General features: G+C 47.7%; 1 protein-coding gene across 1 annotated transcript; it reads right to left on the bottom strand.

Moving 5' to 3' along the window:
* Positions 1–1,024: 1,024 nt before the first annotated feature.
* Positions 1,025–11,275, bottom strand: KRT73 (keratin 73). The gene is made up of 9 exons (XM_008594084.1): positions 10,829–11,275; positions 8,974–9,188; positions 8,087–8,147; positions 7,379–7,474; positions 6,517–6,681; positions 3,696–3,821; positions 3,102–3,322; positions 2,101–2,135; positions 1,025–1,281 (listed from the first exon to the last, which is right to left on the bottom strand). Exons 1-9 carry the CDS (start codon positions 11,273–11,275, stop codon positions 1,025–1,027), a joined length of 1,623 nt encoding a protein of 540 aa, XP_008592306.1.
* Positions 11,276–22,235: the final 10,960 nt, after the last annotated feature.

Genomic DNA, 22,235 nt, shown 5'->3' with positions numbered 1-22,235 from the left:
AGACGTGGCTTGAGATGAGGATTGCCTTAGACAAGAGAAGCAGCCTGGCTCTGCATGGTTTTATGATTTTATTGGTGAGACACGGGAAGCAGGGAACTGAGGCCTGAACAAAGACTAGTACTCACAAACTGAAAGCACAAATCTCTTAGAGGATAGAACCAGCCTCAAGAAGTACTCCCAGCTATATAACGTGCAGTGACCATGCAAGCTACAACCTATAGCCAGGCGCTTCACTCAGCTCATGTTACTCTAACAGGAGACAGTTCTTGCAGGTCGATCAGTAGACCTGAAACCTCATGTACCCAGGGAGCACATGGCCAAATACCTACCTAAGCCAAGTGCAGAAGAGATGTGGCTTGAGATGAGGATTGCCTTAGACAAGAGAAGCAGCCTGGCTCTGCATGATTTTATGATTTTATTGGTGAGACACGGGAAGCAGGGAAGTGAGGCCTGAACAAAGACTAGTACTCACAAACTGAAAGCACAAATCTCTTAGATGATAGAACCAGCCTCAAGAAGTACTCCCAGCTATATAATGTGCAGTGACCATGCAAGCTACAACCTATAGCCAGGCGCTTCACTCAGCTCATGTTACTCTAACAGGAGACAGTTCTTGCAGGTCTATCAGTAGACCTGAAACCTCATGTACCCAGGGAGCACATGGCCAAATACCTACCTAAGCCAAGTGTGGAAGGGACAGCAGGAGGATTGGGGTTACTCTTGAGAGAGAACTTCCTCTGCAAGGGGGCCATGTGGCAGAAAAAGGGTCAATTCTTCATCAGGAAGGGGAGGTTGTGTTAAGAGGTCTCTTTGTGTGGAGGCAGAGGATGAGCAAGATGGCTCCAGCCTTAGCATTCTGATTCTATATCAAGAAGGACTAAGGCAGAGAAGTCAAGGAGATGTCAGTGGCAAAGAAAAAGCAAGAAGGAGATGATGACAAATGAGACAGAGGGATTTTCTAGAGAAGGGAGTCCAGAGAATTCCAGGGCAAGGCAGACTGCTGGGAAACGAGCTGTTTTTCACGTTATCTCGTGGATTTCTTGGTGGGTGAGTTCAGAGCTGAGGTCTTCCCTGGGGAGTCCTTGAATTCACTTGCACTCCCCAGCCTGGTTTTGGCCTCCCCACGGGGGCTGCAGTTCCCACTGCCAGTGACACAGCCCCCAGACAGTATGCCATAGCCCCCACCAACAGAGCTGGGCCAGTAGCCACAGGTGCTGGCACTGCTGAACCCAAAGCCGGCCCCTGAGCCCGTAGTCCCGGCTGTGGAGCTGCTGATGACCGCTGTGAAAGATGGAGGGAGGAGTGATCAGTGTGTGTTCAAGGACAGGGGTGACCCTAAGTCCCCTCCAACCTCCTAGCCTCAGCTAGCTTAAATGTCTCCCTCTTAAGGAAACACTTCACATCGACTGTAAACTTGGGTTTAGTGACACGTGCTAAATTCCTAAGCAGCTCAAGCACCAGCAAAAACAGTTCAGATCCCACAGAATTCTCAAATTAGACATGTTGTTATTTTTTTGAACTAACAGATGGAGCAAAGTCTTTCCGCAAGTGTCAGATGATGCCTAAGCCTCAGATAAACCAACAAGTTCTTGCATTTAATTTTAGAAAACATTCTTAATTTTTGTCAAAGAATTTCCTGAGTACTTGAATTAGGTAAGTTTTTGCTGACCCCACCCTTAGAAGGAGACTAAGCTGAACCCTGTGGGGCCAGCATTAAAACTGATCTGCACAGTGTGTGTGCACAGGTCTGTATTTCAGTGAGGAAGTGTGACCTTCATGCTCATGGTTTCCTTCATGCAGGAAGGCCAGGGTGGGGGTAGCAGAAGGGGGGATGGGACTGAGAGTTTCCTCCCAGCATGGGTGAGACTTCTGGGGAAGGGGCCAGTGTGCAATGTCAGAATGTGATGGAGAGCTGAATCCACCAGGGCAGAAGCAGCTGAATGGGAAGCAGCCAGTCTCAGCAAGGGAAGCTGGTATATGACAATGGTGGTCTACCAGGCAGAGCCCGGGCTGTTACCGGGGGTCCCAGCAGTAGGCACCCACTCGCTCTGTGTTTGTTGATGGACTAAAACTATTCTCTTAGAGGGATGAAATACTCACAAATGCTCACGGAGTTGGTGTATTCTCCAGACATCCTGCACAGAGAGAAAAGGAAAGGCGAGTCTCTATCACTTAGAATCCCACAGTTACCCTCACCAGGGCCTGAATGCTGGCCCAGAAATCATCAGCCAGGATAGCTCAGTCTCCACGAGCCCCTCCAGCCGGCCAGAGGGCACAACTGCACATGTGTGTCTCTGAGCACCTCCCTCTCCCCCTCAATCTACTCTTCCCCTTAGAGCTGGGGACTCCCATGACCTTAGAGCCCTAACACTGTCACCACTCCTAGGATCTCTCCTGCTGGGTTTCTCTTAAACCTATTTTTTTACACTTGAGAAGCTACTGCCTGAATAAATACATCTATGGAAATATTAGGACCAAGAGTTGCTACTGATGAACTAACAGTATAATTTTAGGACTAGTAACTTCTTCTGTCTATGTCTCAGTTATAAAACAGTGCTAGATTAGAACAGTTTTTCAAACGTCAGTGCTTCATTCCAATTGTTGCCATGACCATGTACAACCTACATTGTTATATATTCAATATTTTTCATTGATTCTGCCTTTTGTAACAAAATGCTTTTCTCTTAAAAGGAAGTTTTATAACACCTGGGTAAATAGAAAACCAGTATTACCTAACCAAATAAGACCAAAAAAAAAAAAAGTATCAGTAAAAATAAGTAAAATGAAAATAAAGCAATTAAAAATTTTGGCTAGATATTGTCTGTGCAGAGACTCTGAACCCAGGATCTATGTCTACTTATTAAAAGGCATTCGTGCAGGTGTCTGAGAGGTGTTAAAGACACAACAGAACTAAGCTGAGACTTTCTCTGAAGAGTCAAAAGAGAATTGCTATCACATTATCTGACTAGATGCTGTTTAAGGCTATGTTTGTAGGTGAACTAAGAAGCATCTCCATCCCCTCCAACAGCCTGCCCCTGCACACTCTGGGAAACTCTGAGTGGGAGGATTGCAAAGGTTCTTCCAGCCCCTCCATCCCTCACCTGCACTCCTCTCCCTCCAGCAGCTTGCGGTAGGTGGCGATTTCTATGTCCAGGGCCAGCTTCAGGCTCAGGAGCTCTTGGTGGTCACGCAGCATCCGGGCCAGCTCCTCCTTGGCCTGGTGCAAGGCGCCCTCCAGCTCATCCAGCTTGGCCCGGGCGTCCTTCAGGGCATTGTCCCCCCGCTGCTCGGCGTCAGCAATGGCCGTCTCCAGACTGGAGCACTGAGGGTTAGCAAGCAGCATTTGCCCCTGAGTCCTACGCCACCCGGACCTCACTTCACCCCCCATGTGCTCACAGGGGTTGGACCCTCATCTGTCCTGCCCACTTCCTAGAACAGAGACCCAGCCACATTCACGACAGTGGAGTCCTGTCAACCAGGGACTGGGAGGCTTGTTATTCTGAGCCCTATGGCTTTATGAAAAGACCTTGCAACGGTTCTGGGCTTCAGATGGGAGCTAAGTGTGGGGACTGAGAACAGGGACTGCCTTTGAGGAAGGGGCTCTGAGATGGAAGACCAAGAGAAGGAGAAGAGATGGGGGTGTGCTAAGTAGTGCACCCCTTCCTTGGGAGTCAGGAACCCCTAACCCCCTTCACCTGCTTCTTCACACTCTCGATCTCTGAGCGCAGCCTTTGGATGAGACGGGTCAGTTCTGAGATCTCATTCTTGGTGTGTTTGAGGTCATCCCCATGCCGGCCGGCCACCAGCTGCAGCTCCTGGAACTAGGGGGAGAGAGGGGCCAAAGCAGGGATACTGATTCAGGGCCTGGCTGAGCTCAGTCTGGCACAGAGACTGTGCCTTTGCTCAGGGACCATGGCAGAGTGGGTAGGGGTCTCCAGCTTCATCAGGTCTATCAACAGCCTCCCATTCAACCACTTGTTCATTGGACATGTTTGCCTTAAACACAGTTGATCTCACTGATGGTTAGATTTGGCCAGAAGGATTGTCGAACGTCCCATACCCTCCACACTGAAACTTTATATCACACAACTCTACCATGACACTCCTCTACCTATTCAAAGTCAAGGTCAAATTCAAACTTCTAGCATGGCATCAAGGGGCCCATTTCTCACAGCTCCTGCCCAGCACCTATCTCCCCAGCTGTGCCAAACTGTCCCACAGTCCCTCCAAATGTCCCACGTGCTCTCGCATCTCTGAGTCTTTGTGTAAGCGTCTCCCTCCACATAGAAAACCCTTCTCCATCCATCCTCCATTTTTCCCTAGCTAGCTCCAACTGAGCCAGTGCAGCTACTTCCTCTGAGGCCTTTCCTTGTGCCCCAGTTGGGTGCAATTCCGTTCGCATTGCCCCTGGCAAATATGTCGATAGATCTTGCCTCACTGTGCTATGATCGTACGTTTCTATGTCTTCTCCATCATATCCAGAATAAAGGGTAGCAGGGAACTTTCCTTTTATTTCTGAACTCCCACCTAGCACAGTGCTTGGTTGGTGCTCAGAAAAGGTCTGATGAGTGAATGAATGAACGAAAGAATGAACAAAGAGGGAGCCGATGAGTCGATGAGTGAATGAATGAACGAAAAGGTCTGATGAGTGAATGAATGAACGAAAGAATGAACAAAGAGGGAGCCGATGAGTCGTCCATCTGTATTTTCTGACTTCCTCCCCTTGATAGCTTAGCTGGGCCCCCAGCTACTGAAAATCTTGCTGGGCTTGGGGGAAAGAAGGGCTTAGCATGGAGGAACACGCTGTATGGGTGGCGGAGGTGGATTCAGCTGTACCCCAACACCACTAGCCAGAATTTTGGGTCTTCTAATTTTGTATTATTCCTGCCTCTGATATCATCCATTAGTCAATAGAGAGAATTCCATTTCAACCCCAAAATTTGGCTTAAGAGGAACACAAAATAGGTGTGACCTTCAACATCAGGGCAGTGCACTGCCCTGTCCCTGTCCCTGGGTGCTCAGCCCCAGTTTCAACCCCAAAATTTGGCTTAAGAGGAACACAAAATAGTTGTGACCTTCAACATCAGGGCAGTGCACTGCCCTGTCCCTGTCCCTGGGTGCTCAGCCCCAGATGGCCCCAGATTTGGGATTCCTTGTACAGATGTCAAGTCCTCTGGAAGGCAGAGGGAATTCTCTCTGCTCCTGGTGTTTAATCTTTGGTGCTAACCCCAGGACAGGTGGCCGTCCACTGCTTCTCTGCAATGCTTTGTGAGCAGGACAGCCTCTCCGCACATGGCTGATACCAAGCAGCCTCTTTCTGAGACAAACATGCTTGAATCCTCCTGCCGTTCAGTTCTCAACCCACACAAAGCCCTGAGAGTAAATGCTTCTTACCCATAGTCACCTTTTTTCTGCCTAAACACAGTGGAATGTGCAGTCAGTCACCTAGATTCAGATCCAGCTCCATCACTTATCCGCTAAATGCCCTTGGCAAGTTACCTGAACTCCCTGAGCCCACATTCTTCATCTTTAAAAGGGAAAAAACTAAAATAAGCCCTTATAAGCCTCCATGAATAAAATTCTGCTCAGCAAGTACTTATCCCTAACTGGAGAAGTGGAGGTATTGATAACCCCAAACAACAAATGGTCCAAGAATCATGACTGTGCACACCTGCCTAATTCTTCTGGAAAGTATTGGTCAGGGGTAACAGCCTGGAGTTAAGCACTAGCTACTGACCATCCAGGGTGGGCTGTGTAGCCATTCCCGACCCTGGTTTGCAACAATAATGTGGAAGAATTTGGGGAATGGGGACTTGAGTTTGAAACTTTATCAAGAAGCCCTGGCCTGTGTTGTCTCCCAGGCATTGAAAGCCCCCACCTCCCCTCCTGCAGGCCAAATTGCTCTGTCCCAGGCCAGCAAGGAGACAGAAGGAGGATGAGATAAGGTATCCCAAAGTGTGGATTTCCCTTGAGAAAGAGCCTGATAAACAGCAAGGAACAATTAGAAAGTTGCCATCTTGATCTAAGAAACCAAATTATCTAAAGAATCACTTCCCACCCACAACCCATTAAAGGAGTGAAGATCTAAGGACTCAAACTCCCACTTTATCCTTGGCATTGAACTTGACTGAAAAGGAAGGAGTTACCTGATCCCAGATACTGAAGAAACCCCCTAATTTATTATAATTAACGAGGGAGTTGAGATTCTAACTACTCGTGTTTCCCCTCCCCCAGACTCAGTTCAAAACTCTCTGCCTCCGGGAAGCGGCTCCTGACCTGACCCATCTGGTCATAGATCCCTAATCCGGACTCTGTACCACATTCATTGTCACTGTCAGCATCTAAGTGGATCTCAAGGACATGTGTCTTCTCCTCCTTTCAGGAATCTCCAGTGCCCAGGACAGTGCTGTGCTCCAACAGAGCTGTGGGCCACCATGGTGGATCATGGGGCAGACAAAACAGAGACCGGACCAGAGGCCCCTGCATTCGTGACTCCGGGAAGGCGTGCAGCCTCACCTTGGTCTGGTACAGGGCCTCAGCCTCGGCCTTGCTCTTCAGGGCGATCTCCTCATACTGGGTGCGGACCTCGGCTATGATGCTGTCCAGATCCAGGTTCCTGTTGTTGTCCATGGACAGGATGACAGATGTGTCACTGATGTGGGACTGGATCTGAGCAATCTCCTGCAGGGAAAACAAGGAAGCACAAATGCCTTTTATGACCAGAGGAAGGTGCCAAGGTGATGGCCCCAGACTGTCACAAGCAGATGTGAACTGCATTCCCTGAAGCTTGTAAGAACAGAGCTCACCAGCACAGAGATAATAATACCACACCTAAAAACTGCTGAATGGGTTTGAAGCAGCCCGAGAAGAAAACAGCACATATATCTGACATCTGAGACACGACAAAAGTGGGAAAGGTAGAGGGAAACAGCCTAGCCACCACACAAGGAATACTAAGGACACAGGAGCCCACAGACGCTGGGCCAGTGGGCTAAGGATGAAGCCAGATGTTCATGGAGGAGGTAGAAAGTGTGTGAGGATTCCCCACATCCATTCTTGGGGATTCCCGCCCCAAACCCCAGGAAACATCCCAACCAGCAGAAAGAAGCCAGGCAGGAATGAGAAGATGCTTGGCTGAAGTTCAAAGGGAATGCCCCTAAGAACCCATGGCTCCCTGAAGAATGTGGCATCCAGAAGCCAGGTGGGAACTGATATGGAGCCAGGATAGATTGTCACCCCCAGCTTTGATCTACAAAGCTCCCAGCACCCAAATGCTGGAGGTCCCTGGGCTCTTAAATTTACTTATAAGTAAGTAACTGCTCATCACATCTGTCCTTCCAGAAGACAGAGCCAGAGGTAGGGCTGGAGGGAGCCTTACCCCCTCGTACAGGCACTTGAAGAACTTGATTTCTCCATCCAGGGCATCCACCTTGGCCTGAAGCTCCACCTTGCTCATGTAAGCTGCATCCACATCCTGGGGAGAACCCAGAGACCCCTGACATCACCTTTCTTCAAACCCAAGAAGGCCTCTCCTATGAACTGACACCCCAGAGCCCAACCCCGTGGCCAGCTGCCCTGGGGAATGAACTCAAGACCCAGGAGGCAAGAACCTGACTTCCAGCCAGGACACACCATAAGCCCTTGGGCTACTTCCTCGTGCCTCTGAAACTCCTTCTGCCTCTGCTTCTCAAGGAGAGGGTCTGAGAGCACTGTCCCCCACATGGCCGGTCATTCAGCAGTCAGAGTGAACTGAGGGCAGCCACGGTGATTTGCTGGAGACTGGCAGAGTAGGAAGATAAACCTGCAGCCCCCTCCCAAAGCACGTCTGTTCCCCAGCTAAAGTGGACATGAGCTGGGGATCGACTGTCTGGGCTCCTGTTCTTTTTTACCAAAAAATAGGGAGCTGACCAAGTGCTATGTGCTAGACAAACATGAAGGTGTCCCAAGGTGTTCTGAGCAGCCAACCCTCCATCTCCTTCCGCACTTGCACACCAGGCCCTTCTGCAGGGAGCAGACCTCAGTCTCCTCTCCACTCTTACCCCCACACCTCACCACTGGGGGACTGAGGGCCGTGCACCCTCCTCACCTTCTTAAGCACCACAAATTCATTCTCTGCAGTCGTGCGCTTGTTTATTTCCTCTTCATACCTGCAGGAAAAACACCACAGTGAGCAGGGAGTGTGTATCTGTGACTCTGTATGCATTTGCATGTTCTCATTGTGAAATGAGAAAAGAGATGCCCATAATACTTGTCTTTCAACAGATAGTATTACATTATTATCTTTGCAAGTCTGTCCCAACTTACTAGGACTATTTAGCCAGAGTTGTGGGCAGAGTTTGCAGTAAGCCTCTCCAGAGACTGGTGACTGGATGGTTTGGGATCTGGATTTCCTCTAATGTCTGAGGGGTGAGTGGGTTCTTTCTCCTCCCACCCAGCATTCAAATCACAGGAGCTGCCAGCTATCCCTTCCAGCCAGGAATTTTGTGTCGCCCTTGCTGCCTGACACCCCTTCCAACAATTCCACTTCATCCTGAGGCAGGAGTTCCAAGGAAGCCAGAACTCTGTCTCAGGATAAGAAAGAGCATGGCCCAAATATCCAGGACCTCAGGGACATGAGAGGGGAAGCCCAACTCCAGCTCCTGCCCTACTGGGGGTTTCCTTAGAACTCAGGGGCACACTGGGTGAGCTTAGGAACTGAGAGGCTGGATGCACAGGGAGCAGGAAGGAGCAGGCCAAGGAGGGGGCTGCCTGTTGGAAAAGCCCTAACTCTGCCTGAGAGGCTGGCTGTCCACTGTCCAGCCCACCTGGTTGCCCACAAAAGAAAGAAGCTCTGGTCTTGCCTGGGCAGATGAGCTCAGATGGGTCACCCTGCCCCAGCTCGGTCCCTCTGAGGACAGAGGCAAATGTCCCAGTGCCTGCTGGGAATGCACAGCTGCAGGAGAGGGGCAGCCTGTGTGCAGTGTCCCTGCTCACCTCTTCTTGTAGTCCTCTACCACGTCCTGCATGCTCCTCAGCTCTGAATCCAGCCTCACCCTGTCCCCAGATAGCGTCTCCAACTGCTTTCGCAGGTTGCTGATGTAGCCCTCGTAAATAGGCTCCAGGTTGTTCCTGCAATTGTTCAGGTCCAGCTGTTGCAGCAGGTTCCACTTTGTCTCCAGCACCTGGTTCTGCTGCTCCAGGAACCGCACCTGGAACCCACATCAACAGACACCTGGAACCCACTCCACAGACACTCAGGCAACAGCGAGAGAGGATGTGAGGTTTCCTTTCTCGATAGAAGCTGTGTTTTCTTGTGCTACATTAGCTTAAGCCCGTCTCCTCCACACCTATCTCAACCTGCCTGGACCAGTGTCTGTGTTCAGCCAGGTCTGCCTCTCCAAGGCAAGTCCTTAGACATGCAAGCTGGCCAGTGCTGGCCTACACAGTCCTGGGCCCCCTGCTTGGGGCCTGGTGGACTGGCCTGCAGTCTGCTTACTACCTGTCTCCTTGTTCATGGCCTCTCCCAGCCCAGCCAGAAGACAGGTGCTCAGCTGATCTAGGGTCTCCTGCCCTCCTATGTTGCTTTCATGTCTGAGTCTCTATTATCTCAATCAGAGCATTTCCCCAATCTATAAATAGATAATTCCTTTGCTTAAAACCCTCTGGTGTTTCCACATCACCTACAGGGTCAAGTCCAAATTCCTTATTGTGCTCTGCACAGTGTGCCCAGCACCTCCTTCCCTCCTCTACCATTCACCCAATACTCTTGCAAACTCAAACTCTCCCCATTTCCCAGACAAGTGCTATTTTGCTGCACGTGCTCTCTCTCTCCCCAGATCACCTTTTTCCCACCTCCATCTGGAAAACTACTCGTGCTTCCCCACGAAGTCCAAATTCCTTATTGTGCTCTGCACAGTGTGCCCAGCACCTCCTTCCCTCCTCCACCATTCACCCAATACTCTTGCAAACTCAAACTCTCCCCATTTCCCAGACAAGTGCTATTTTGCTGCACGTGCTCTCTCTCCCCAGATCACCTTTTTCCCACCTCCATCTGGAAAACTACTCGTGCTTCCCCACCCTACTCGCTGTCACCCCTGGTGAGCGTCCCCTGTTCCCCTAAGCTCAGGAAGTCTCTATTTCCCACGACCCTCCTACCACTTGAGCATGCATCAGCATCAGCTTGATAAAACACGTTTTGCTGGCCCCACTCAGGAGTTTCTGGTCCAGTCGATCTGGGGTGAGGCCTGAGAACACACACTTCTAATAAGTGTCCAGGTGCTGCTGCTGCTGGTTTGGGAAACATTTTTTAGACCACTGCTCTTGTGCACCATGATAGGTCTCTGCCTCGCCTTATAGGATGAGTATATATAGCCCGAGTCTGTCAAGTCGATCTGGGGTGAGGCCTGAGAACACACACTTCTAATAAGTGTCCAGGTGCTGCTGCTGCTGGTTTGGGAAACATTTTTTAGACCACTGCTCTCGTGCACCATGATAGGTCTCTGCCTCGCCTTATAGGATGAGTATATATAGCCCGAGTCTGTCATTTGACAGAGTCTGAGCTGATCCAGGTCCCATGAAAGGAGGAGCTGGGTCCCACGGCTTTCTGGACACTCCAGGCTGTCACAGGCCTCTCTTTGCCTATCACTCTCCTTCTTCTTAACCCAGAAGCCACTTTCTCTGCCTCCTGGACACTTTCACAGACTAAGTTCTCAAGCTGCTCTCCCCACTCTGACCCACATCCCTCAGCTCTGATGTCCAGGGCTTTGTCCAGTTCCTCCCTGCTCTGTCCTGAGCTGTGTCTGCATCCTAGGGAGGGGCTCTGTGCTCAGCTTTCTCTGGAAAGTCCCACCTTGTCAATGAAGGAAGCAAACTTGTTGTTCAGAGCCTTGATCTGCTCCCGCTCCTGGGCACGCACTTTCTGGATCTCGGGGTCCAGCTCCACATTGAGGGGGGCCAGGAGGCTCTTGTTGATGGTGACCTGATGGATGCCTCCCGGAAGGCACACGGATGGGCACATGGGCACCAGGGCCACACTGCCGAACATGCTGCCCGCAAAACCACTGGCCCGGCTCCGGCCAAACCTGTAGCCCCCTGCTCGCCCATTTCCACTGGCCGCATTAAAGGAGATGCTCCGGGCACCCCCCAAGTTGTACAGGCTCCGGCTGCTGAAGCCCCCACTGAGCCCTTTGCCACCTGCCCGGTAGGAGGATGAGCTGCCCACTGAGAGCACTGCTGAGCAGCCGCTAAAGCCCCCCTTGGCAGCAGTTCCCGACTTGCAGGTGAATTGGCGGCTCATACTGGAGAGGCCAGAGAGCTGGAATAAGAATCTAACCCTCAGCTGAGATGCAGTTCACCAGCCTGTGATCTTGGGCTCCACCTTTATAGGGTTCAGGAGGGAACCACTGCCCTAATTTGTGGGTTTAGTTTGCCCAGGAGCAAGAAGTCATTTTCTCCCAGCAAAATGAGAGACACTGGATAAAATAAGTTGAAAACCCCAAAGTGCTAGGCTTGCAAGACTTGCTCATGTAATCTGAGTCTTATGTAATTAACATGGGGTAATTAGCCTAGCCAAATTATCCCTAGAAAGATCTTGGCTGGAAGGTTTGTCACAGTCTCAATTACCCTCTCCAGGGACTAGTGGGGGCTGGGATTGTGGGGGTGCCAAGCAAGACCTTTAATTGATGGCGTCATCTATGAGAAATCTCACGACTGTGCCAACATCAGATGGGCTGCTTCAGGGACCCTGACTGAGCTGCTTTTATGTGGTTAGGAAGAGACTCCTGCAGCATAACTTCCCAGGGCTGCTAGAAGCAGTTCTCATGACTGGCCGAGATCATAACAGAAGAGGCTGCAAGGAATTCAGGCCCAGCCCTCGGCTGCCAGCCCCCTGCTGTGCCCTCTCAGGCAGTTCCCCTGCTCCTCAGTGCCAGCCAGGCTCCCCGCTCACCTTCACCTGCACACCCTGACCTCTTTGTTCCTGTACCATCCCACTGCCCCCCTCTTGACCTTGAAACCATGGTCATTGCCACCATCCACAATGGCTGACACTAGTGTAGCACTTTACAGTTGAAAGAGCTGATCACACACAGAAACTCATTCAATCATTTAGTCTACCTGGAGAGGAATGGTCATAATCCAAATTTCACAAATTTCAACAGGTAGTTGAGGACGTCATTCCTTTATCAAACATTTAATGAGCCCTTTCTTTGTGTGAATCCCACAGGATGCAAATGTCCCAAAAACACAGGCTCCAGGCTTGAGGATTCTTGGCTGGTCTCCCAGCTCTACATTAGGGCTGTGCAGGCCCTATTTATCTGTCCTTCAACCAGCCAACCAGCCATCTATTTGTTCATTCATTCATTTATTCATTTAACAAATTTCTATTGAGGACTGTGCTAGGCTCTGGGGTTCTGACTTAAGAACACAGAAACCTAGCTCACAATTCTAGGGGGACGTATGTACATTTGAATTTCATTAGACCGTTGATATTGCCAAAGTACATGACCCAAGAGTTTCACAATTCCCAAATGCCAAATATATCCATAGTATATAATTTCCCCAATAAAAATGCAATTATTTCACTAGCTGGAGTGTTTGAATGAGCAAAACACTCTCTATGTCCTATTTTTATACAGGGGTATGGTATGCCCCTCATACTGTTGTACCAAGCAATTGCCAAATTCACATTCCCTTCTTTTTTAATACAAAACAGCTATTTAGTAGGTAAGAACAATCGCTTTGTTAGAGGTCCTCAGTTTCACTAAGAGCAATGGCAATCTTTTCAGTCTTTTTTCACTAAACACAAAGGTTCTATTCCTTTGCAAGTTTCTTCATAAGACCTGATGAGTGCGGACAAACAAAACTGTGTTGTGGTGAGGATGCTTCGTGTTCCAGCCAAAATTGCTTCCTAATTGGCTCTTTTCAGCACACCAGCATCAGAGTGAAGGTGATTCACACCCAAGTCACAGCAAAACTAAAAACTGCTGCATGTCACAGGCCTTGAAATCACCCCCATGCGCCAGAAGCAGGTATCCCATTGTGAACACCAACTCTGTAGTATGGTGTGTAGGTGCTCTCTCTGCATGGCCTTCACCTCCCCTCTCCTACCCTGGCCTTCCCTCCTTCTGAACCTGCCACAGAAGCACCCCTGGACACCTCCTCTGGTCACTTGTCCCAATCCAACCATTCATCTCTGGCTAGCCTCCCACATGATGGTCCAGACAGCAGCATGTATTGCATCAATTGTCTCTTCTAATTTGGTGCCTCTATTTGTGTTCAGATTGTGTGTCAATCTTCCCTGACAGCCAAAAACTTTCCTGAGGATGAGACCCAGGTCTCATCCTCCCTCTGGTCCTTTGTACTCACTCCCCAGAATCAAGGGGGTGAAACGCTCTCAGGCTGTCATGGAGCCAGCAAAAAGACTCTTAGGTGCCCCTCAAAGTCATTCCCACTAAGAACAGGATCCCTAGCACCTGTCTTTAAAACTCCTCTAAGTGAGTTTTTAATTAGTTATCCTTTTATATTTCACATGTCTTTAAAACTCCTCTAAATGAGTTTTTAATTAGTTATCCCCTTACATTTCACATTCTTCTATTGCCCTCACCAGGGAAAACTCAATGCCAGAAGAATCCTTATCTAATCTTCACACAATTACCAAGTCAACTCCGCTTCTCACTTGCACAGGCCTCTAGGGCAAGAGTTTCTGATGATTTCAGCACAAAGGAGGCAGGAAATCAACCTCCTGTCACCTCCAGGGACATTTAAACCATGTTGCAAAAGAATATTTAGTACTTCCTCATCCAGGAATATGGGGTAGACATACTTTCTTTCACTAACGTAAGAAGACTCTGAAAGGTAGAGAGAAGGCAGTATACTGGGAAGGGACCCGGAACCCGATGAAAGACATGGTGGTGACTTCCCCAGTTTTTCTCTTTGTCTCCTATATGCCAGACTGGAGGTAGAAGAAGGCAACAACCTGGAAGAGCACATATTTTTTAAAAACCCTAATAAAAGCCTGATTTCTCTAGCCAAAGCATCAGGAAAAGGGAATCCTAGCAAGATAGAAAACTTATAGGCAATGACCACTCTACTTTATTCAAACACCACAGAAAAAACTGTGGCCTCATCTTCCCCAGCAGTTGGGGCTCTAAGGAGGGAGATGGGACTTTTATCCCCACCAGGCAGTAACAAGTCTCTGACCCACATGGTGTCAGTGAAGACCATGTGAGGAGCCTGGACTTCCACCCCCACCCAGTAGTAACAAGGTGGCACCCACACCCTTTTCCTGTTATGGCAATGTCAAAAGAAGGTGGCTAAAGCATAAGATTTCAATAAGATCCACAGTCTCATAACAATACCTAAAATGTCCAAGTTTTGATCAAAACTCACTTGTCATAGCAAAAACAAGGAAGATCTCAAATGGAATGAGAAAAAAGATAATCAATAGATGCCAACATCTAGATGACAAAGACATTAGAATTATCTAACAAAGATTTCAAAGAGTCATGGTAAATATACTGAAATGAACAATTAAGAATGTGTTAGACAGATGAAAAATTAGGTCCAAATAAAGACATAAATGATACTAAGAAGAACCAAGTGAAAGTTTTAGAACTAAGAAATACAGTTATCCCTTAGTATCCATGGAGCATTGATTCCAGGACCTCTTATGGATACCAAAAACCCCTCACATATAATGATACATGGAAGTTGAAAGTGAAAAGATGAATAAAGATACATCATGCAAATATTAATCAAAATAAAACATGAGTGGCTATATTAACATCAGATAAAGTAGACTTCAAAGCAAAGAAAATTACGAGACAGAGAGAGACATTATATAATGACAAAAGGGCCAATTCACTAAGAAGACATAGTGCTCCTAATGTGTACCCACCAAACAAAACAGTTGCAAAATATGTGAAGCAAAAACTGATTGAACCAAATAAAAAGACAAATTCACAATTATAGTTAGAGACTTCAGTATTCTTCCTTCCACAATTGATAGAACAACTAGAGAGAAAATCATCAAGGATATAAAAGAACTCAACAACACCATCAACCAACAGAATCTAATTGACATTTTTAGAAATCTCTACCCACCAAATACAGAATAAATATTTTCAACATATGTCAAGATAGGGCATATTCTGAGCTATAAAATAACAAATTGAAAAGAATTTTAATCATACAGAGTATGTTCTCTGACCACAAAGAATCAAACTGAAATTCAGTAAAAGATAACAGGATCTCTCCAAACACACAGAAACTAAGCAACATATTTCTAAATAATCTATTAGTCAAAGAGGAAGTCTCAAGGGAAAAATTTTAAAGACATTATTTCCAAATAAGTTCATATTCATAGGTACTGGGGGTTAGGAATTTAACCTATCTTTTTTGGAGGACACAGTTCAACCCATTACAGACACAAAAAGCACACACAACAACAACAAAAATAGATAAATTGAATCTCAACTAGTCTTAAAATAGGGTCAAAAATAATCCAGTGGAGAAAAGGTAGCCTTTTTAACAAATGCTGTTGGAACAATTGCTTGTCCATAGGCAAAACAAAAACAAACAAAAACCTTGATCTGTCTCACACTTTATACAAAAATTAACTCAGATCACAGACTTAAATGTGAAACTATAAAACTTTAGAAAAACAATAGAAAATCTTCATTATCTACATTAGATAAAGAGCTCTTAGACATGACACTAAAAGCATAATCCATAAAAAGAAAAATCAATAGCTTGGTGATCATCAAAATTAAAAGCTTTGCTCTGTAAAAGGCCTTGTTAAAGAGAATGAAAAGACAAGCTACAGACCTGGAGAAATTATTTCCAAACCACATATCCAACAAAAGACTAGTATCTAGAATATAAAATGAGTTCTCAAAACTCAATAAAAGAACAACCAATTCCATTAGAAAAGGGGCAAAAGACATTAAGAGACATTTCACTGAACAAGACATACAAATGGCAAATAAGCACACGAAATGATATTCAACATTAGGGAAATACAAATTTATTTATTTATTTATTTATTTGGTGAAAAGTTAGCATTTATTAAATGTGGGTGGTGGATGTGTTTGTGACATCTTTCTCTCTGCATTTCTGTATGTTTGAAATATTTTTTAAAGATATTTATTATACATAGATGTGGGATACAATGTTGATCTTCAATAATTGTGTACAATATATGATGGTTAGATCAGGATAGTTAGCTTATTCATCATTATAATACACAATCATTCTCTGTGTCCTTTAACCAATTCCTCATTAGCCCCCCTCCCTTTCGTCTTCCTCTGCCCTTTTGCACCTCTAATAACCATGGTTCTTTTTTCTTTCTAAAAGTTCAACATATTACTGTGATTGTTGTTTCTTTCTTTCTCTCTGTCTCTCTTTATTGTTTATTTGTTTATTTATGGATTCAGCTCCTGGTTATGAGTGAGAACATGTGGTAGGGAAATACAAATTTAAACCACAATGAGAGAGACTTCCAGTCAAGATGGCAGAATAGACGGCCCCTAGCATCACTCTTTCCCACAAATCAACAAATTTACAATTATAAAAATGTAACATCAGTCAAGCTGGGTACTCTGGAGCTCAGGTGAAGAGGCAGAGAGACCTATGGAACTCATGAAGGTGAGAGAAACCACAAAGAGAGAAAGAAAAAACTGCTCTCAGTGTTTTGGGCTGCGGTCACTTTAATGAGGGAGCACATAGAGCAGGAGCCAGCAGAAGCCACAGCTGTGCCCTTCAGATGGAGTTACTTGGAGGCAGCAGGGGAGAAGAGGACTTTGATGGCCCACAGGACAGCAAAACCACTAACAGGGTTCCCATGGGCCCACGCAGGAGTGAAGAGCCAGAACAGCTGAAAAAGGGAAGCCACTCAGAGGCCAGTGAGTCATCACAAGGGACCAGTACATGGCCCGTCCCATGGGAAGTGTTTGGAGCACAGGTGGTGGGGGAGATGGGCCCACCAGGAGAACACTGGGACACAGCAAGGACAGCCGATCTGCCCCCCAATCAGCGCAGGACCACTCAGAGGAAACTGGTCAGGAATGCAGAATTGCATGGGGTGCCGTTTGATGAAAAACTAAGGCCCAGATCAGAGTTTCTACACAACTCAGGTGCACCGAGTATCTGGAGAGCCAGAAGTACCTATAAGGTCAACCATTAAACCCTGAGCCGCACAAAAAGCCTTCCCTAGGGAAACAGCAGCAAAGCAATAATTTAGCTCAACAACACAGCTCAAGTACTGGTTCCCACAGGAATTTCCCCCGTTTTAGAAGTAAGCAAAGGACAAAAACTTAGTTCCGGCCCAGGCACACCATGAATGCCTTGGGGCCCATAAGGGGACATGAGGCATGAAGCCAGGGGCAGGACCCCTGCCTACAACCACTCACAGGACCAGCACCTTGGGGCCCCACCCAGGAACCCGAGGAGTGGAGCCAAGGACCAGACCCCACTCCCGCATACAGGCACACCACCAATGCCTAGGGGTGTGCCCTGGGACCCAGGGCTAGCAGCCAGGGACTGGACCTGCTTCCCACAACCAGGGAAACTGTGCCAGCACCTCAGGGCCCGCCCAAGGGCCTGAAGCATGCAGAAGGGGACCGAACCTCCCTCTCACAACCAGGCACACTGTGCCAGTACCTCAGGGACCCAGGGCATGGAGAAGGGGACCAGATCCCCCTCCTACCACCAGGCACACCACACCAGTGCCTTGGGGCCTGCCGTGGACCTGAGGCATGGAGAAGGAGATTGAAACTCCCTCCCACAACCAGGCACACCATGCCAGCACCTCGGGACTCACTCAGGGACCCGGGGCATGGAACCAGGGATTGGACACTCTCCACAACCAGGTACACTGCCAGCACCATGGAGCAGGCCAGAAACATCTCCTCCATGTGGATGGCCCACCACAGCCACCATGATAACCATGGCTTCTGTGAAGGCAGCTAGATGCCACAACCACCATGCAGACAGTCCGCCAGCCACTGGAGTGAGTTGACACAAGGAGAGTCACAAGCAGAGATAAAGAAAGGAAGAGGATGTCTGTCTCCACAGAGCCCATTTCATAGTGATGGAGGAGACATCTGCTCTATGATTGTTTTGGGGGACATGATCACGCCTCTCAGCATTGGACAGATCATTTGGGCAGATGAACAGAGTAACCATTATTCTTTCAGAGGGAGAGAAGAAATCTAGGGTGATTAGAGGGGGGAGGGGGAGAGAAAGGGGGATAGGTGGGATTGGACAAGGGGCATAAAGAATAATTACAATTTGTAACAATATATATGCTAGTAATATTGATTTGATCAACATATCTCAATGTTGAACTCCAAAAATACGTAAAATCAATTTTGATTCAATAAAAATTAAAAGAATTAAAAAATAAACCACAATGACATTTTGCAGCATTTATTGAGCACTTACTGTATGCCAGGTACCATTCTATGTACATTATTCCTCGAAATAACCCTATCAAGAAGTTACAGTTAACATACAGTTTTTACAGGTATGGAAACTAAGGCAAAAAGAGGTTAAGTTACTTGCACACGGTCACACAGCTGGGCGAGAATGGAAGCTAGGCAGCTCACTACAGAGTCTATGCTCTTAACTGCTACTGCCTGAAATCTTTCTAAAACAACCCAGTTCCCTGATTCTGAGATTTTTGTTCAATAGATCTGGAGCAGGGCTTGAGCCTATAGAGTTTTCTAAAACTTCCTCAGTTAAGTCCCACATTTTTTTCTTCACAGCCTGAACCTATTCTCAGGGGCTCTGCCTTTTACAGGCACAATTGGGAGCATGATAATATTTCAACTCACATCTCGTTGCCCAGAACTTAGTTTTACGGCCACAGTTACTCACAAGGAGGGTTGGGAAGTATTCTTTAGGTGGGTGGCCATATGCTCATCTACATTTCTGTTTCAGTAGAAGAAGGGGAGAGAAGATACTGGGGTCCAGCCAGCAGGCTCACCCCATTCTGTCTGCTAGGCAAGCATTCTGGCCCTGCATCACTCCACTGCTTAAACTTGCAGAATGGAGTCCAAATTTCTTGAGGTGATCCAGGGGCAGGAAAACCAACCATCCCAGCTAGACTGAAACTCGGTGTGTTCTCAGATGTGGGACTTTTGGTTTTAAAACCAGGAAAGTCCCAGGCAAACAGGAATAAGGTGGCACTCTACCCAGAAGGGCCCTCATGTCATGATCTGGCCCCACCCACCTCTCCTGCTACATCTTTCTCCGAGCACCACCAAACTGAACTTACTCCAAAAAAGCCAAAAGAGCCAAGCTTTTGCCAACTTCCTTTTCATTCATTTACCAATGTTTACTGAGCCCATAGTATGTGCCAAATGCTACTCTAGTCACACAGAATACAGCACCTTTACCTAGAAACTCCCTTCCCCTGGCTAACTCCTCCTCAGCCTGTAGGTTCTAGGTTTCAGCTCTGAGTGCTTTTCATCAAGGAAGTCTCCCTTATCTTCCTAAAGTGGGTCTCTTGCTCCTGATATGCACTTCCCCAAGACAGCACCTGTCTCACTGTACTCAGCACATTCCCTTGCCTGCCTTCCCCATAGACAGAGGTCTTGGTTGCCTTTTTGTATTAGTGTCAAGGACAGAGTCTAACCCATAGTAGGTGCTCCATAAATGATTATTGAACGAATTAATGCTCCCTCTCCAGAAGCCTGGGAGTTGCTCAAGGGCAGGAGCTATGCCCATCCTGTCCCTGGCTATCTTTCCTCCCCTAAGTGCTCAGAACAGAGCTCATGACAGTGAACTGATGAGACTCACCTCCCAATTCAACACCTCTGGGCTCCAGGTATAGGCCTGGGCTGGAAAGTGCCTTCTGGGCAAAGCAGGAGACACAACAGCAGAGCTGCCCTGGTGACCTGAGCCCCAGACTGCTGCTTCCCACTCCATATCCTCTGGTCATTTACCTGATAATAATCCTCACAACAATAATAATAACAACACTATTACTCCTTAATTAGGCAATAATGACACCAGCCTGGCTGCCAAACAAGGCTGAAGGACCTGAAGTTATTGTCTTAAAAACAGAAGCTGAACTTTCCCAATAAAGAGGGGAAATAAGGGTCATTTTTGCCCTCCTTTCAAAGCTAAATAAAAATAACATGTCCTTCCAATGTGCGCTTCCATCAACACAGATAACTGAGCAAGGAGAGAACAGAGAGAGAGCAGCATGTTTGCATTTGTGCGTGTGTGTGTGTGTGTGCAGGTGTGAATGTGTGTGTGCATGCACGTATGCCCATGTGTGCATGTGAGCATGTGTGTGTGTGTATTGCAGGGTGTTGATTTGGAGGTGGTGAGCAATACTCAAGGCCCATCTGGTTAGCGAATATCTAAAAAGTTCCCAAACAGAATGAGTTTTCCATGAAGTTTATTAGAAAAGTATGGAGGAGGGGGAAATGTGGGAGTATGCAACCCTTTAAAAGGCATCATAGGATACAAGATCTTTCCTATAAACAGTGGGGGCCCAGGGCTCTGTTCATACCCCTCTAGCCCAGCAGGTCACACTGGAAGTTATTGTACACTGGAGTCTGCTGGAGTGTGGTCCCTGAGACGTACTCACTTCTGTTGTGCTTTTATCCTCATCCCTGGAGAAGGGGAGACACTTGAACTTAGCCCCCTCTAGCCCAGCAGGTCACACTGGAAGTTATTGTACACTGGAGTCTGCTGGAGTGTGGTCCCTGAGATGTACTCACTTCTGTTGTGCTTTTATCCTCATCCCTGGAGAAGGGGAGACACTTGAACTTAGCCCATTTTTATTTCTCTCCAGGTAGGTGATCCATGCTGGCTTTCTTGGGGGAAGGGGGAAGGCCAGGCTGGCCCCCACTCATCCTCAAGGTCCCCAGAGATCTTCCTTTCTCCTCCTCCCTTTGGTACAACCCAGGGTCTGTGAATTCACGGGAAGCAGAGAATCCTATGCCCCAGAATGGGTAATATGGGGCTTTATAAAATCAAATAAAAACAAGTTCTTGCTAAACCATGGTTGCAGATCATCTGTATCATGGCTGACATCCATTAAGGAGGATAACTGAGAATTAATAGAAATAATAGAAGAAAGGGTATTTGTTTATGCCCTTACTTCAGGACTGAAGACAGAAGAAGAGTTCTTGCTTCCACACCAGGGAAGGAGACCGTGTGGATTAAAAGCACTACAGGAGTGCAGGGAGAGGCAGGGGAGAAGGTGACCGACACCCTGATTGAGACTCCATGTGAAGGATTTCCTAGTGGTCCCAAACTTTGGATGTATGGCAGAGAAAAAAAGAACTTGTTTTGACCCAGGAGCCCATTTCCAAATTGTCAAAGAAAATAAAAAGGTGGGAGTAGGGCCAGAGCAGGTATGTGCACTGTGAAACGAGTAGATACCGAGAGGGATCAGGACCAGAAGACTGGCCTTGGCTCTTGGAGAGAGACTTACAGGTCCCGTGCCCTGAGTTGGACTCCTCATTTCCCACACCAGAATAGGTGTCTCCAGAATCCCCAGCTTGAGATCTGGACCCTATGAAGCTCCAACTAGCCCCTGAGGATCCCACATCCCTGGACATGGTCGCAGGTGCTGCACCAGACCCTCTGAGAGTGCTGCCTCCTCTCGAAGAGACTCTGTCCTCTGAATTGAAGCCAGACAGGGCAGCACCAAAAGCTGAGACTGTGCTTGACACCACAACTGCCAGGAGATAGGGAGGGAGGCTCAGGGCATCTCTGGGCACCCCAATGCCCCTTCTGTGTCTCTGATTACCCATCCTACACACAGCATTGAGATGCATCTTTCTGAAGTGTCACATAAAGGAACAGTGGCCACCAATGCTAGGGCTCCTCCCACCACCCATCATCTGGGCCACCTCTCCACCTCCAGGATGAAAGTCCTGAAGGCAGGGCCACCCTCCTCCACCTGGAGGAGAGCATGAGATCCTGCATGCAGAAGGAACCTGCAGGTCTTCTGCTCTAATCCCCTCCATGGAGCCACAAGACAAGAAGAGACTCACCAGTGCCTGCTGAGTAAGGTCAGGGCCCTAGGACCCCACCCTCCTAGCCAAAGGCTCCTCCCTCTTACTCTCAGGAAAAGGGGAAGGGTGACTCTTGACCAACCAGCAAAAGAGAATCTCCCCAGCTACTTACAGTAGCTCGCATTGTTGGTGACTTCACCACATAGACTGTGGGCACAAAAAGCAATCAGAATAATTAGCAAATCAATGTCAAGAAGGAAGAATACCTTGGGTTGGTTC

Source organism: Galeopterus variegatus, unplaced genomic scaffold, assembly GCF_000696425.1.
Source record: "Galeopterus variegatus unplaced genomic scaffold, G_variegatus-3.0.2 Scaffold10104, whole genome shotgun sequence".
Taxonomy (NCBI): domain Eukaryota; kingdom Metazoa; phylum Chordata; class Mammalia; order Dermoptera; family Cynocephalidae; genus Galeopterus; species Galeopterus variegatus.
Note: the sequence above shows the minus strand (reverse complement) of the source record. Positions and strands in the feature narration are given on the sequence as shown.